Below are 17,252 nucleotides of genomic sequence, written 5' to 3'. Positions count from 1 at the left end.
TACATTAATACTTTCAACTCATTTGGTTTGTTAAAGAACTAATGTACTCATTTGCTAATCATTCTTTTGTAATTTTAACACACACACACACACACATATATATATATTTACACAAGACATATGAAAATGATGCCCTTGGACTTAAATTCTTTTGGGGGAATTTGTAGTGCATTATATACCACTTGGATTCCAAAGTGGTACTGTTGTAACAGAAAATGTTATTGTATAACCCAGTGAGTGAGTTGCTTTGTACTGACTTCTATAGTCCCCTTCTCCCCGTCCCCTTCTCCCCAGTTATCTTAGCTTTCTCACTTAAGCCCAAATTATTTTAGACAGTAAGTTATTTGCTGAATGGTACTCTCCTCATTACTTCTTATACTGAAATATTTTTGTATCTCCAACATTCATTCATTCATATGCTCAATTGTTCATTTGATCATCACTCAGTAAATGTTAATGAAAAGAAATATCTATATGCTTATATCTAACTGCTAACTCCACATCTCTGCTTAGATATACAATGTGCATATCAAACTTAATAGATTCCAAATAGATGTTCTGAATTCTCATTACCACTTTTTCCTTCTGCAGCATTCCCCATTTCAATACATTGCTCACTCCTTCTGGTTATTTAGGCCAAAATTTCTTGGTCCCCTTATTTCGTTTATAATCCATATCTGATCTGTAAGTAACTCTTGTTGACTCTGCTTTCACTAGCTACCCAGAATCCGACCATGTCTCATCAACTCCACTGTTACTACCCATGTTAAACCCATCATCAACTCCTGCCTGGATTATTGCAACAGCCTCTTAACTGGGCTTTCTCCCCTGGCCCCTCACCTTTAGTCTTTTGTCAATACAACAACCTTAGTGAATTTTGAAAAATGGAAGGCAGGTCATGTGACTCCTCAGCTCAAAATCCTCAGTGAGTTCCTGTTTCATTAAGCGTAAAAGGCAGAGGACTCACAAGATCCTATATAGCTGAACTTCTCTAACTTCAGTTGCTTCTTTAACTTCAATGCTTACAACACCTTGCTTTATCTAAACTGGCCTTATTGCAGTTCTTTAACATACCCACTATGTTCCTGCCTCAGAACTTTTGCAACCACTGTTCTCTCTGCCTGGAATTCTTTCCACAGATATCCTTGTGGTTTGTTCCTTCACCTCCCACTCTTTGCTCAAATGGCACCTTTTCAAAGAGTTCTCTCTGTCCACTTTATTTAATACTGTCACTTCTTCATACTGTACACTCCCTTTGCCTCTTTTTTTATTCCTTTTACCTATAGGATTTATCACCATCCAATGTGTTTTACATTTATTTGTTGATTCAATTTCTCTCCATTGCCCCTCAACACATTCTAAAATACAAACTCGAGGAAACTGGAGCTCCAGGTTGAAACATGGTAGATACAATAATTATTTGTTGAATGGGTAAATGATTTCATGTGTGATGTAGAAGCCAAGGAGGTCACATATAATCTGAGGAAATAGATGTGTTCCAAAGTACTATTTTTATTTTTGTATGTCTTCAAGGTTCCATGTAATTATAGGTTCTCATTTGGAAATAAAAATGAGCTTTAATGAACCTAAAACATTCTGGAGACATAGGGAGAGCTATCATTTGCTTTCTAAAATAATCAGAATATTCTACATAGCAGTCAGTATTCTAAATGCTAGTTTTAAAAATTGTGTGACTACAGGCTGTGTGGTTATCATTTTGGAGAATTCTATTGAAGTTGAATGTTAGAGAAGATGAGGTCGCATCAATATTAGCTTTTCTACATCTAACTTTGAGTAAGGTATGTGTAGTGCCCATGTTACTTGTTTTGAGTATTATGATACACGACAGTTGTGAGCCTCTGTCCCGGAATACAATTTAATAGCGTGACTTTTGAAGCCTAATGGCATCTATTTGTGAAATGGGAAAATCCATTTTTGGTTTGGCCCCCAGTTTGTAACTCTTTTCATGCCAAAGGGCATAATGCAACCCTTCCACGGTCATAACTAAGATCAGAAGAAAGGACAGAGCCAGACACAACTGAGAACTGGAAAACACAGAACTCTTTCTAATCCATAAATGTAGACAGAGCTGGGTCCTGTCTACCCAGGACCTGTCTACTCTACAAGACAGAGCTGAGTTGTAACGTCCAACTTGTGACACACATCTTCCAGAGGGTAGTTAAGGGAAGCAGAGAACGTCTTAGGAAGACTGTTGTCAAATAGCTATGTGTGTGCCATGAACTCATAAGCGTTCAAACATTTCTTCAAGCCTGAAACATTTCTTCAAGTAGAAATAACAGAGCTGATCTAGAGATTCCAATACAAATCAGTTCTGGGCAAGAATAGTGTTAGGCCCACCAATGAAGATCAGTGGAGTCAAGGTAACTCAAGAGAAATCTGGCCTGGACAGGTCTGCTTAGCCTCTCTAGATTATACATTTTCAGTAGTTTTTAAATGAAGGAGACATGGACATTAATATTTGAATTTGCTCTGTATAATTTATGGTTTGTTGTATATAATAATGCTTCGGTGAGCAGTGTAATTACTGTCTCATTTTGTATTTCAGACTCATTCATTCTTAATTAATCCTTATGTAGTCATCTTAAAGACCCAAGTGAAAGAACCTTCTTTTGCTCGAGATAGATATTTGAGTTGACTTGAGTCCCCTGGACTTCATAGGCAGCATTCCAAGGACCAGAGTGGGAAGCCCAGGAAAGTAGGGCTTGTCATGGAGAGCTGCCTCTCAAAGTATTTTTTTTTTTTTCTTTTAGGAAAGTATTAATGTTAAATAAGCAAATTAAAAAAAAAACAAGTATATGAGTCAAAGACATTAAACATGGAGCTTGGTGTTTGTTTCTTCTTTGTTTTCCAAACCTTATATCCTACTTCTTTTATTTAAATTATTTAGTGGGTGTTCAGTAATTCTTGCTAGAAAGACAGAATTTGTTCTTGTTTTATCATGAAAGTGTCAGCAGCGAGAGAAGCACTCCTTGGAGATGCATAGTTTGGTGATGTAGAAATTGACGAGGAAAAAGAATGAGGTGAATCACAGCTACTAGATTAATGCGTCGAATTAAATGTTACTATTCAGGAAGGCAGCAGAAAGAAACTGCTTCCTTGGTAACTGTTGTCAGAGTTGTATTTTCACTCATCTTTCAGAAAATATGTGAAAGCTAAATGATATAGCTGTAGTGATACTTGTAATGATTTACTCATTTTCAAATGGCAAGAGCTCTAAGGCTTATGATTTCATCTCTCTCTTGAATTGGCATTGTCGATTTAATATCTGCCAACATTAATCACCTAAGGTAAATGTATAGAAGACAGTTCATATAAATGTCCATAGATGATTTGTCTGTGAAAGTGTATTGTTAACAAAGTTCTTTTGGATTGCTAAATGATCACTAAGGAAAATCTTAATGTGACCCATTAGGGCTTAAAAGACCCCCTCGAGCCCTCTAATAATATTAGAGGTAGCTTCTCTTCTTTGGCTGATCACGAGGAATTTTGCAAATACATTTTTAGTAGAGATAACTCATGATTTATTCACTGAAATATCTGATGGATTATCCATGCCTATTTTCTCTCTTCTCCAGTGTCTGTCTTTTGTCTGAATCCTATTTTGAGAACACCTCGAACTGAGGGGTAGGTAAAAAAAGGGAGAAAGCTGAAACTGGATTCTTTTTAAAACTGGTTTATTTAGAAGAGCGCTCTTATAAAAGATTTGGTCAGAAATTAGAATTCAACCTGCTGTCCTTTTTTTCTGTATTATCAGATTGGATAATTGGATGTTGGCTAGATTTCTTTCAGAACAGACGTTCTATCTTCCTTGGCGAGGCTGGCACAGAGAACAAGGTCAAACGGTGTCCTGCTTCTTTCACAGGGAGAGCCTGATCTGCTATGACCTGTGCAAAGTCTGTGCTTTGTGGTGTTTTGGTATTGTTTTGTAATATCCGTCCAGGCTAGGATTTCTGCTTCCTAGTTTAAGGGTGAAAGATAGATTAATTAACAAAATATCTTAGTATTTGTTGGACTTGTATGTGTTCACCTGACTTACTGATCTCGTGTATTCCTTGTTTTGTAATAAATTACCATGTTTTAATTCTCACAATTAAACTCTACAATCCAAACTGTAGTTTAACCCTCCAGAATGGAAGGCTTCCTGTCTTTTACCTTAAAAGCATGTTTCTTAAGTCTCTATTTGTTAGGAAACACTTTGAAAATTTATCCTGTTGAATCAGTCCTAGAACTATCTGAATTCTATCTTTAAATACTGAGAATGATCTCCCCAACAAGCTTTTCTTAGTTCTCTCTAGACCTCAACATTCTCATTCCTCATATTTAAGTGCACTTGCTATGTATACTATATGCTTGTTCATACTAAATTGAGTAATCAATCATGGTTACATCATCTGTGGTGTCTTTATAAGTAATATTACTATTATCATTTAACTAAAGTATTATATTTCTTTTTGGCTTCTCATTTCATTTCCCTAACCAGACTATGAACTTTTTGATATAAATACTCATTCTCCTATACTTTTGGGCTTCCTTGGTGGCTCCGACAGTAAAGAATCTGCCTGTAATTTGGGAGACCTGGGTTTGATCCCTGGGTCGGGAAGATCCCCTGGAGAAGGGAATGGCTACCCACTCCAGTGTTCTGGCCTGGAGAATTCCATGGACTGTGTAAATACTCATTCCCCTATACTTTTACATCTGCCATGGTACTTCATACAAGGTAGAGGTTCAGTGCAAGTTTGTTAATGGGTTAACCAATAATCCTGTGAAATGGAACATGCTAGAAGGAAATGTGATATTCTTTCCCACAAACTACCTATTTAAATGAATCTTGGGAAGAACATTGAACAGATTACCTTAATTTGCAAAATTGCCTTCATGTAACATTTGCAGCTGTTCCACTTCTCAGGGAAATGATTCATATTATTTTAAAGACACGACAACTTGAACAAGGTCAAAACATAATACCTGATGGTAATTAGCAATACAGATATAAAATTTGCAAATTTCGCAGAGTCTAAGTGCACATTGGATTTTCTAGGAGGTGGCCAGCTATAATGGGAGGGAGCTTTTAAGACAGAGCTGACTGATAACCTTTCTAAAACAGTCATATAGTTTTCTTTTTCTGTTTTTCTTTCTCCTTTTACTTTACCCCCCTCCTTTCTAAATTATTGAGCTCTTTCTTTGTGACCAGCCTTTTCTAGGAACTTTCTGTTACATTATCATATAATTTAATCATTGCATACATCCTGTTGGTAAGCTATTATTGTTTATATTTTAATGACCAGGAAACATTGAGGTTTGGAGGCTTAAGGACTTCTGGCGTGAACTTGGCCCTTTTCCTCACTGAACCTGATCTTTCTTTGATGTGCAGCCTTGGACAAAAAATATCACTTGATTCCTTTGTGCTTTATAAAAATGTCTTTCTTCTAGAAGAGGCTAATAAAAAAGTCTGCCTTACTAGCTTCATATTATTCTAGATAACTGAGACAATTAAAACATGAGAAATATTGGGCATTATTATTTTTATTATATATGAGTCTTGACTGAATTGGTGATCACCAGTGAGTAAACTTAGAATAATGGATTAGAACAAGATTGTAATTTGAAATGATCTATTGATGTTTTCTTTTGCACTTTATTTTTTTTTATGTTTCTTTTTTTTTTCCTTTTGCGCTTTAGAACTCCTAAAACATGTTCCCATATTTGAGGTTTTGCATTATACAGAAAAAAATCCACAAGATGGACTTTTATGTTTCTTTAGCTGTGGGGTAAACCCAGATTAGTCAGGTACACAAAAGCCTGAATGAGCTAAAAGAAAAGTAATATATTTTCTTGTTTATTTATGATTATAAATCTTTGCTGCACAGCCTTATTCAGTAGAATATTAGATTGGTTCAGTTCTCAAGTTGTGATTTTGTACAGCTTATGAGGAAATCTCTTGATAGTGACATTGCTTAACATTTTCTTTTACATTTTGCTTTTTTTAAAAACTTCTTTAAGAAATTTTATATTGGAATATAGCTGATTTACAGTGTTGTGTTAGCTTCAGGTATACAGCGAAGTGATTCAGTTATATATACATATATCTATTCTTAAGAAAGTGATGCCTTTCCCTCAGACTGATTTCAATTTAAACTTGACAATTTGTTTCTTATTACAATTTAATTATTTGGGTCACCGGATTCTGTGTCTCCTGTTTTTCTGTGAAGAGGAAAACATATTGTGCAATCAAGATTGATGCAAGGCTCCCTAGTGAAGCATCTTTCTTCAGCAGCCACTCTGGTTCTCTTCCTTCTTAGTTGGAGTATTTCCAAGGTTGTTGTTTCTGAAATATCATAAAATGTCCTGGACCTCAAAAGAAGGTAGTCTTTGAAATTCTGTGAACTCTTCCCACTGTGAAGAAAAAAGGGTGGACTCTTGAAGGCACTTATGAAAAAAATCATTGAGAGTAGGGGAAGAAACCATGAGCAAGAAGATAGAGGGAGGAAAAACAATTCTCGAAAAAGTTACAGTTTATGCACCTGTGCATACAAAGACACATACACCGTCTATGTTTGGTATTTTAATGAACACAGAATAAGAAATATTATCATAGCAAAGAAGGAAGTAAGAAAAATTTTACCTACAGTCTCATGTGTGTGTGCTAAGTCATTTCAGTCGTGACCAACTCTGCGACCCCATGGGCTGCAGCATGCCAGGCTCCTCTGTCCATGGGATTCTCCAGGCAAGAACGCTGGAGTGGGTTGCCATGTCCTCCTCCAGGCGATCTTCCCGACCCAGGGAGTGAACCTGCTTCTCTTATGTCTCCTGCATTGGCAGGCAGGTTGTTTATCTCTAGTGCCACCTGGGAAACCCACCTAGTGTCTTTTCTGCTGGAAGGGGTAATGGAAAGCATGAGACAGATGAACGGTTGATTACTAATGAGATCGTGTCTAATGAGGCAGTTTTATTAATCTTTCTTCTAATTCTAATTTTAGCAGTTTTTGTTTCTCAAGCACCTTCTTTCCTAGAGTCACAGCTCTCCTCTTCAGGAAGCAGAGCTGAAATCATCTCAGCGGTGTCTGCTCATGCTTGCTTGATACCTTCCAGGTCTTTTGCTCCCGATTTGTAAAGCTTTTTCTTGTCTTATTGCTCTGCCACTCTGGATGTGTTTCCTTCATTACTTAAATGAGCATCTCCTTAAATAAACTGAATATATCTTAAGTGCAGGGAAACTTCTAAATTTTCCTCTGTTACCCTAACCATGTCTCTTATAGAGCATAGTAAAGTAAAATACATGCTCAGTGAATGTTGTCATTGATAGCACAGATACCGCAATTCAAGTTGCTCACTTTTCATGCTGAAATACGGAATTCAGTCTTGTAATGTTTTCTGAATTTGAGAAAGTGTAAACTGCGTGTTTCCCCTATTCTGTTTCAGTTATGCACACACTCTGTAGAATTCACAAGTCCTTGTAAGTAGTACAGAATACTAATTGAATACTTGTTATGTGTGAAGCATTTTTGCATGAAAATATCTGTATCCTGGAAATACTTGCTTCTCGTTTCTATAAGTAGATAGTCATCTTTTTCCATTGTTTTCATGTCCATATTAAAGTTAACTATTCTGGAATGTAAGTCCCAAGAAAACCACTGTGTCTCTTCAGCTTATATAGTGTACCTTACCTAAAGCTGAATATTTATGATTGCTTAGTAGCATAACACTGGTGGATAAGATGCAACGCCAGTCTTAGCTGAGGAATCTAATGGTCTTGTAAGGTATTTAATATGATATTAAATTGGCTCAAAAGTTTGTTTGGATTTTTCTAGAAGATGTTACAAACGGACCCAAAGAAACTTTTTGGCCAACCCAATATTATTAGGTGCCATCTACTAAAAGGAAAAAATCACAGGAAAACAACAGCACATTGTTAAGATGTGTAAATTGTTCTTCAGTGAAGGAGGTTTGTGTATATAATTGAGTTTAGTTGTTTTTGTTTACTGGGCTCCTGTAATTTCCCTGTGCCAGATTCTGAGTCAAAAGAAAAATACCAAAGTGCTTAGGCAACAGCTGCGCTCAGTCCTTCAGGGTGGTAATTCTGAGCCCAGGGTTGTGCTTATTCTTGTCGTGAAATGATGCTCTTTGACTCTGAAACCCTGCGTTCTTCCATAGTGCTACTATAGTGACGGGCTTGTAAAAACAAGTGTTAATCTTTGAATCTGTCTAGCAGATATCCTGATGGAGAAAATAACCCATTATGACCTGATGGGTGGTTCAGGCACCTTCTCTGAAGATTTCTGTGGTTCTGTGTTATTGAACGTGCCTCGCTGTGCAGGTCCTCCTTTGAGCAATGCTCTTTGAGGCAGTCTTCGTATTTTCAGCGGGTTTCAGTGGTGCTGGTCAGATAACTTGGAAATATTTAATAAGCTATAAGCAATACGGCCATGTATTATAAAAATTTTCTACCCATCCTGGCTATTCTTCTAATTTTTTTTTTTAATCTTTTGGAAGAATCAGGTTACTATGAAATAAAAATAAATAGTATCCACAAATGTAATTTGTAAAACAATAATGACTCATTTTACCTGATTTGAAAACATATTTAAAATTGACTATTATCAAAACTATATATATATATATATATATACACACATGGTATTTTGTTGAAGAAAAAATGATCAATTGATGTGGAATAGCATAGAGACTCCAAAAGTTAAAGCCCATTTTAATCATATCTAGGACAGAGCAGAAATAACAGCATGATAGGGAAAAGTAGCATTTGTCAGGTATTTATTTTGGTCTAGAGAAGAATCTGTTCTCTGTGTACAAAGGCAGAATGTATAGCAAAGGAGAGAGAATATGAGAAAAATAACATACACCACTGTATTGAAATTACTTCAAATGGGTACAGATATTTTAGATGCACCTACTAATTCCATTTGCTATCTATGCAACGAAGATGAATGTTTAAGGAAATCTTAAGTCATTTTATAGGAAAATTTGCTCCCTCTCAGCATTAAAGTGAATTTAGATGTTAAAACAGTCTTCTTGATAAAGGTAACGAAATAAAGTTTTTTTTTCCTGGGGAGAAACAGAAATGTTTTTGATGTCGTCGTACTAATTGTTTCATTTGTTGTGAAGAGGAGTCTGTCAATGTGTTTGAATCCTAGGGTTGGTATTGATGATGATGATGATGGCATATGCCAGACACTCTGCTCAGTAAGTGTGGGGACATTTAAAGGAAAGCTCTCTGTCCGGGCCACGTGTACACATGTACATGTGAGCAGACGTGTCACTGAGCATGTCACTCAAAGCTCCACAGCCCACCTTTTCAGATTCATTGTTTGACGTTTCCCCCAAAAGCCATTTTCCTGTAGGCGATTTCATTAAAATTTTTTTTAAAGTTTGTTTTCCACGTTAATTTTTTACTCTATTTTTATAATTGTTTTCCCCCCAGGCCCTGAATATCTTTTCTTCTCCTGGCAGGTGGATTCTTTTTATCTTTTTTATCTATAGCATTTAATTTTATTTTTATTGTTGTTGTTCAGTTGTTCTGTTGTGTTCTGACTCTTTGCGACCCCATGGACGGCAGCCGTCCGGCTTCCCTGCCCTTCACTATTTCCTGGAGCTTGCTCAGACTCATGTCTGTTGAGTCAATGATGCCGTTCAACCATCTTCGTCCTCTGTCACCCCCTTCTCCTCCTGCCGTCAATCTTTCCCAGCATCAGGGTCTTTTCCAATGAATTGGCTACTCACATTGAATATAGGCAAATATAGGTACTTTTTATTTCATATTGATTAACAAGCAATGTTGTGATAGTTTGAGGTGAACAGCTAAGGGACACAGCCTTACATAATAAATGTATCCATTCTCCCCCAAACTCCCCTCCCACCCAGGCTGCCATATAACACTGGGCAGAGTTCCATGTGCTGTATATGGTAGGTCCTCGGGCAGCTGGATTCTTACTCACTTTTAAAAACTTTGTTCACACTGCACCTTGTCACTGAAGCCTTGGTCCCTGTGGCTCCTTAGGCACGTGGAGGTTGAGAGCCCTGCCTGCTTCTCTGACAGATGCTGCTTTCTTGAGCCTGGGCTGTGTCCCAGCCATCTTTCTACATAGGGTGGGACTCAACACCTGTGTGTATAAGGACTAAATAAAATAAAGGAAAATCCCAGTATTAATATTATTTGCCAGGTTTTTCATTAAATTCTGTTAAACTGAAACTTGCCACATTGACTCAGTATAAACTTACTTAACAATGATCAAATTGTCTGACTCTCAATAATTTCTTCAAAATGGAGTAAGCAGTTATAGAGGAGCCTAGTGGGCTACAGTCCATGGGGTCGCAAAGAGTTGGACACAACTGAGCGACTAACATACACGCATTCACGTGAGCAGTTGTTACCCAGCTACATTATTTTGCAACAGAGTTTTCTTGGGGTTTGTACTTGTCTCAGTGCTTATTTGCTATAAAATCAGTCTTTTGCTGGGTCACTGGCAGGTTCTGTAGATTAGTTACAGACATACAGAGATTTATCTAAGCTTGAATTATAAGCACTTTTCCATGGAATACTCATTTGGAAGTTTTGCACCATTTGTTTTGATGTCATAATTTATGTGTAGTTTTTTCTTCAGTACTAAAAAAGTTGTTTATTTTCGGTTGTGCTGGTCTTTGTTGCTGCGCGCAGGCTTTCTCTAGCTGCGGTGAGCTGGGGCTACTCTTCCCTGTCATCCACAGGCTTCTTACTGTGGTGGCTTCTCTTGTTGTGGAGCCCAGGCTCCAGAGCGCGTGGGCTTCAGTGGTTGTGGTGCGTAGGCTTAAGTGCTCTGCTGCATGTGGAATCTCCTCGGACCAGGGATTGAACTCATGTCCCCTGCGTGGGCAGGCAGATTCTTATCCACTGTACCACCAGGGAAGTCCCTATGTGTAGTTTTTGTTTTATGTATAGTTATTCTCTTTTTACCACAGTATCTTCTTGTTTATAAAGATGCTCAAACAAGTACATTTAGCAGCTCTTTTAAGCCAGAGTGCCTTTAATGAACTCTTCTCTACTATTTAATATTCTTAAGAGAAAGTATGCCTAAGGGACCATGTCTTATTCCCAGGAAAAAAAGCTGTTTTCTTAAGCTTTTGGGACCCAGAGATGAAAAATTTTCCCCTATACAAATTATTCATCAAGTACAAATTTTCATGCAGAAATTAGTGCTTCAAGACACAAAATGAATTTTTTTTTTTTTACAAAATGAATTTAGATGAAAGACTTTGTGATAGTTATATTAGGTGAATAGAGGTTTTGCTGCAGATGACAGAGACCACACTTGACAAGGCAGAAATTTCTCAAGGAGTTGTCTGAATATAGGAAGCTCAAATCAAGGATAATGATCCTGTTCTACATGGTTGTGTGGGGTCTGACATGATAACCCATGATATTAGGGATTGAGGCACCTTCTCATTGTTCTGTACTGAAAATTTAATATGTTAATTTCCTCTTAATTTTATTTGCTGATTATTGAGTGACTATCAGATCAGCAGTTATGCTTGACAAGAAGTTGAAGTCATGGTTTACTTATAGTATTTTATGGATTTGGCATGGTGAAATAGTCCTGATTATAAATATTTGGTTAATTAGTTGAAAGTTCATATATTTTGGGGAAGGATCGTTAATATACAGATGTTTGCAAGACCCCTGTGCTATCAGTTGTGAAGCAAACCATCCATAATGGAATGGGATTATCCATCACTGTGGAGGGAGGGCACAGTGCTCCTGAAGCCTCAAGTTCATTCCCAGCAGGTGTGTGTGAAGAAGGCTTCCTGGAAAGTAATGTCATTGGTCTGCCCTTGAAGGAAGAGTAGGAGTTTGATAATGGGAAGTGGAGGAGGAAGGCAAGAGGAACAAGCAGTGGCATTGAGGAGAGTGGGAGTGAAAAGTGTCTGGTTGCTATGCATGTAACACTTCATAGAGGACACCCACTGTGCCTTAAGAATGAAGTCTGGAGGAAGAATGTTTGTGAGCAAGGCAGGGGGTTATGTTACATTTATCTTTGTTCTTTTTTTCCTGATAGGGTGACAAAGGAGAGTCTTTTCTTAGATAATACTTTAACAAAACTTCATTGATTTGTTGATTTATATTATTCAAGATGCTTCTGTGAGCTATTCTAATCTTTAGGACCATAACCCGCCGGGCTTCTCTGTCCATGGGATTCTCCAGGCAAGAATACTGGAGTGGGTTGCCATGCCCTTCTCCAGGGGATCTTCCCGATCCAGGACTTGAACCCAAATCTGTTATGTTTCCTGCATTGGCAGGTGGGTTCTTTACCATTAGCACCAGCTGGGAAGCCCCTTTAATACCTAGAATGTATGACTCATGTTGAGATGAGATTATCTTTACATTTTGGGTTAAATCACAATGAGGACAGTATTTGTAAATGTGTGACTTCAAAAGGGGACAGAAACTCTTAGTCACAGAGGGCCTGGTTTGACGTGCTTTCTGAAATTGAAAGGTTTTTTTTTTACTGGGACATTCTGCTGATAATTCATTTAGAGAAAGTTCCAATTCCTGATGAAGAGCAGAACGCTGACATGAGTTTTCATTTAGGTGTGCAGAAAGAATTGGTTAGCTTTGTGCACAAAATAGGCTGAAATCAAGCTTTAATTAGTCAGACTTTTGCATAATTCATCACAGTCACTTTGAAAGTTCAGTTGAATCTGCTCTTAATTTTTATCAAGATGGATTCTTTTTTAAAGGACTTTTATTAGTTTCTTGCTGAACAGATATTTAGGCCTTCCAAGTAAAACCATGATGATACACCTGTTCTGTTTTTAAAGAAATGAATTATTATATAGGGATCCATAAAAAAATGAATCAGTCCATAGAATGTTCTTCTTATTAAATATCATTCTTGATATCAATATAATCAGCTTTAAAGATATGAAAGTAAACTAAGGTTCTTTCTGTCTTTTTGAATCCATAGGCTGTCCATCTGGCCCAGGCAAGCTTCCAGATTGAAGCGTTTGGCTCCAAATTCATTCTTGACCTCACATTGAACAAGTAAGTATTTAGTTATGATCTTGTCAAGAAATAATTGCGATAAAACTCTACTTCCTGATAATAGTTTTGTCAAAATAATACCTGTTGTTGAAGCAACTGATATTTTTTAGCTAATTATATGTCGTATAGAACCTAAAGAAAAATATAAAGCCTGAAGTTAATTCTTTTCTTTTGCTGAAAGAAGAGACATTTAATGTATTAAAAATCTCAAATGGAGTACTTAAATGTGATTTTAAATGGGATAAATATTTGAAGTGATGCTAGCTAATTAAGTGCTAACTACAATCTTTACTATATGTATATAGCAAGCATGATAAGTTACTGACTCAAGTATAATTGGACTTCAGTCTAGAAATTCCACTTTACCTTTCAGTAGGCAGTTCACATGACTTCTGTATGAAGAGTAAAGAAAATGACGACTTGCAAATAGTACCTATTTTGAGAATGTTCTTTGCTTCCTAATTTGCTCTAATACACTTTCTTAGCAATTTTGATCCTGATGAAGATTTACCCGATTTTCCTCTGAGCATGTGTTTATGTTGATATTTAAATGCTATTTCTCAAGTTGGAACCAGTTGCCCAGATGTCTTTGTTCAAAGCATGAGCAAGAGCTGTTGCCTTAAGCAGGACTCTTCAGTCTCTAATTGATCCAGCAGCGAATATTTCTTTGGTGAAGGAGCATTCCTGCATGGTTTTCTGTAGTTTGAGAAGCTCCAGTCAATATCTTAAACTCTCATCAGTATTTTGACTAAGACTGCATTTTTTGCCAGAAAGATACCACGTAATGCTATCAGACACTGCAATGTAGGTGACCACAGTTCAATATCTGAGAAATTGCAAAAGACTCTAAAAGAACAACTATTAAATTTCTTGTGTGCCAAATTCTGAGAGCTCTGCAGAAAAAAAAATGCAGAGTCAGCTTGGGTACTCCTTACTCAAGTGTAATTGCAGCTTTAAGTCAGGATGAATCAGCAGAACTCAGAATTTCCTGTGTTACAGATATTGCAGGTTTTCTTCTCTGAGTCTGCTGAGTATTAGTTGAGTTCCTTTTCACCATGCTGGGTCAGCACTGTGCCTGCCTGAGAGATTTGTCTTGCCAATACTTAGACTGTGTTGAGTAACAAGATATAGCTAATTTTAGTTTGTTTAGATCTTCTGTTCCTTTAACTCTTACTGCAGTGGATGCTGTCATATCAGACTGTACCTTGGTGATAGCAACCAACATTGCTATGTGGTTGAACATTAAAACATCCTGGCCATAGCACAGCATCCCAGATGACTGAGAAAGGATCATACGGGGATGTCCAGGGTACTTAGAGGTCTGCCAGTCAGTCAGTTCAGTCAGTTCAGTCGCTCAGTCGTGTCTGACTCTTTGCGACCCCATGAATCACAGCACGCCAGGCCTCCCTGTCCATCACAAACTCGCGGAGTTTGCTCAAACTCATGCCTATCGAGTCAGTAATGCCATCCAGCCTTCTCATCCTCTGTCGTCCCCTTCTCCTCCTGCCCCCAATCCCTCCCAGCATCAAGGTCGTTTCCAAAGAGTCAACTCTTCACATGAGGTGGCCAAAGTATTGGAGTTTCAGCTTCAGCATCAGTCCTTCCAATGAACACCCAGGACTGATCTCCTTTAGGATGTATAGAGGTCTGTAGACACATCCAAAAATTATTTACCACTAATATTTAACATGCAGAGGAATCAAGTTGAGCACCTACTCTGAGCAGCCCTTGCCTTAAGGAGCTTATTACTTGGGAGAGGCTAGTAGATAAATATATAATTTTACTGGAGTGTGAAATTCATTGTGCTGGTGATAAACATGGAATGCTCTGGAGGCACTGAAGAGTGGAAGCTCTTCAAGCTGAAAGAGTGTGGGAAGGCATCTTAGGAAGGGTGATGCTTGAACTAAATCTTGGAAGGCAAGTGCTAGTGAGGAAGAGAAGTGTTAGGCATGGATTGGAGAGAGAAAAAATGGAGAACTGTATTCTCGGCAGAGCAGAGAGTGTATGCTATGGAGACAGGGCCATGCAGCAGTGTAGCAAGTTAAATTTTGTTGAATTTCTTGGTAAATTACAAGATGCAGAGGGAGATAAGTCAGGAGAGGTAGACCCAGGGACAGCTCAGCTCGTGGAAGATCTTGTATGTTATGCTTAAGTGCTTAGCTATTATAGCCTAGACTGTGAAAAATGAAGTAAGGGGAATAAACACAAGTTCTATTCTCAAGAAGTGCTAAAAGCCATGGAGAGGGAATGCTTTTAAGAAATCTTCGATGGATAAAAATCATTAGGATAGCTTTGATGTGGGTGACAAGGCAGAAAAAAGACTTAAAGTTAATGGGTACCTTGATTGCATAACTGGGTAGAAGATGGTATCAAGTTGAAATGGGCACAAGGAACAAACAGGTTAAATGGTGAAGAGAAAAGAATGTGAAATCAGGGTAGACATCATTGATTTGAGGGCTCTGGGACGTTTCAACGTGGTAGGTGGATAGAGCAGTCTGAAGTACAGGGAAGACATGGGGGCTGGATGCTTAGCTTCCTAAGCTTTAGTTTCCTTTTTAAGCTATGTGTTGCTATAAGGACTAACTGAGATAATGTGTGGTACTTATACACGTCTGCTAATTGGAAAGACATGCTTAATGCTGTGGACTGAATTCCCCCTAAAATTTCTATGTTCAAACCTTCACCTGAAACATGACTGTATTTAGAGACAGAGTCTCTAAGGAGGTAATTAAGGTTGAATGAGGTCATATGGTGGAGCCTTGATCTAATAAGACACCAGAGAGCTTGCTGTCTCTCTCTCTCTACCATTGAGGACACAGGAAGAAGGTAGTCATCTGTAAGCCAAGAAGGGAGCCCTCACCAGGAATTGAATCAGCCAGAATGTTGTTCTCGGAAAGTCTCCAGAAGTGTGAGAAATAGATCTCTAGTTGTTTAAAGCACCCACTTTATGGTATCTTATAATGGCAGCCTGAGTTGATTAACACATTCAATATATGTTTGTATTTATGCTTAATTATTATTGCCACAGCCAGGCAGTCATGGGGCTGGGTGTTGGGGAATTTTAGGATTGAAAAAGAATCAGTGACCTCATGGAACTCATGATCTAATAAGAAAAGCACAGTAAGTCTTTGCTTTGTTTTCTGTCAGTACTTTTTTTTTTTTTCTCATTTTTGTACATGAGGGTAGTATACTCTGTGATCTTTACTTTGCTGAAAGTTAGACTGAGGGAAAACTTGAGGACAGTTTGACAGGCCAAGGTTGATATGCATTCAAGGTAATGAGCACTGAGAATTCAGACAACATACTTTTTTAAAGTTAAAAACCTATTTGCAATACATTTGGTCCTTCTCCAGCTGCTTACCCGAAATCCATTAAAGAGCATGACAAGAGTTGTAAGTCATTGACTGGATATTTAACTTTCCATTTGATTGTGTCTGATGTGGCTGCTGAAGCTTTCAGCATGCTCTCCTGTTTATTGTAAAGTGAAATCCATGCAGTCCTTCTGGCCTTTGCCTGGCACAGAGAGGGAAGAAATCTCAGGATTCCTCAGGTGCAGTAAGAGAGCAGTTTGTTCCTGAGAGAACACTATCCAGTGAGAGAATAAGGGAGTCTTACAAGCCTCTGCTGTACATTTGTCTTGAACAATCAGGAAAGCTCCAGTTGGGTGAAATCTATGTGAGACATAAATATTGGATGGTTGTAGCTTAAAACTGAGGAGTGGACCTAAAGCAGCTTGGAGAGTAAGGGCTTTGCTTCATGGCACCTAAGTGAACTGACAAAAACAACTCTGATTTTGGATGAAGGGTGGAATGCTAAAAGCTGTATCATGATTGTCAAGCAGGTACCAAGCTAAACAGTCATGCATGTGTAGTTATCAGCTATCTGTGGTTTGCTTTCCACACTGCACCGTGACCAGAGTTCTGTCGTGAATGGTCACTCTAGGGAAAGTGCAGGGGAAGGATGTGGATGAACAACTTGTGTGGTCTTTGGTCTCTTCTTTTTTTTTTTTAAATTATTGAATTTATTTTAATTGGAGGCTAATTACTTTACAATATTGTAGTGGTTTTTGCCATACATTGACACAAATCAGCCATGGGTGTACATGTGTTCCCCATCCTGAACCCCCCTCCTGCCTCCCTCCCCATCCCATCCCTCTGGGTCATCCTAGTGCACCAGCCCTGAGCACCCTGTCTCATGCATC

At 38.0% G+C, this 17,252-nt stretch overlaps 1 protein-coding gene across 6 annotated transcripts in view; it reads left to right on the top strand.

Moving 5' to 3' along the window:
- The window catches only part of ADAM23 (ADAM metallopeptidase domain 23), a 182,626-nt gene that overhangs the window by 31,352 nt on the left and 134,022 nt on the right, over positions 1 to 17,252 (top strand). For all 6 annotated transcript variants that reach the window (XM_043445578.1, XM_043445576.1, XM_043445575.1 and 3 more), the window contains exon 3: positions 12,975 to 13,051. In XM_043445578.1, the coding sequence (XP_043301513.1) occupies positions 12,975 to 13,051 (77 nt within the window). The remainder of the gene's footprint in view (positions 1 to 12,974; positions 13,052 to 17,252) is intronic.

The sequence above is a fragment of the Cervus canadensis genome, chromosome 24, assembly GCF_019320065.1.
Source record: "Cervus canadensis isolate Bull #8, Minnesota chromosome 24, ASM1932006v1, whole genome shotgun sequence".
Classification (NCBI taxonomy): domain Eukaryota; kingdom Metazoa; phylum Chordata; class Mammalia; order Artiodactyla; family Cervidae; genus Cervus; species Cervus canadensis.
The sequence above is the reverse complement of the archived record's forward strand: the minus strand, read 5'-3'. Positions and strand labels throughout refer to the sequence as shown.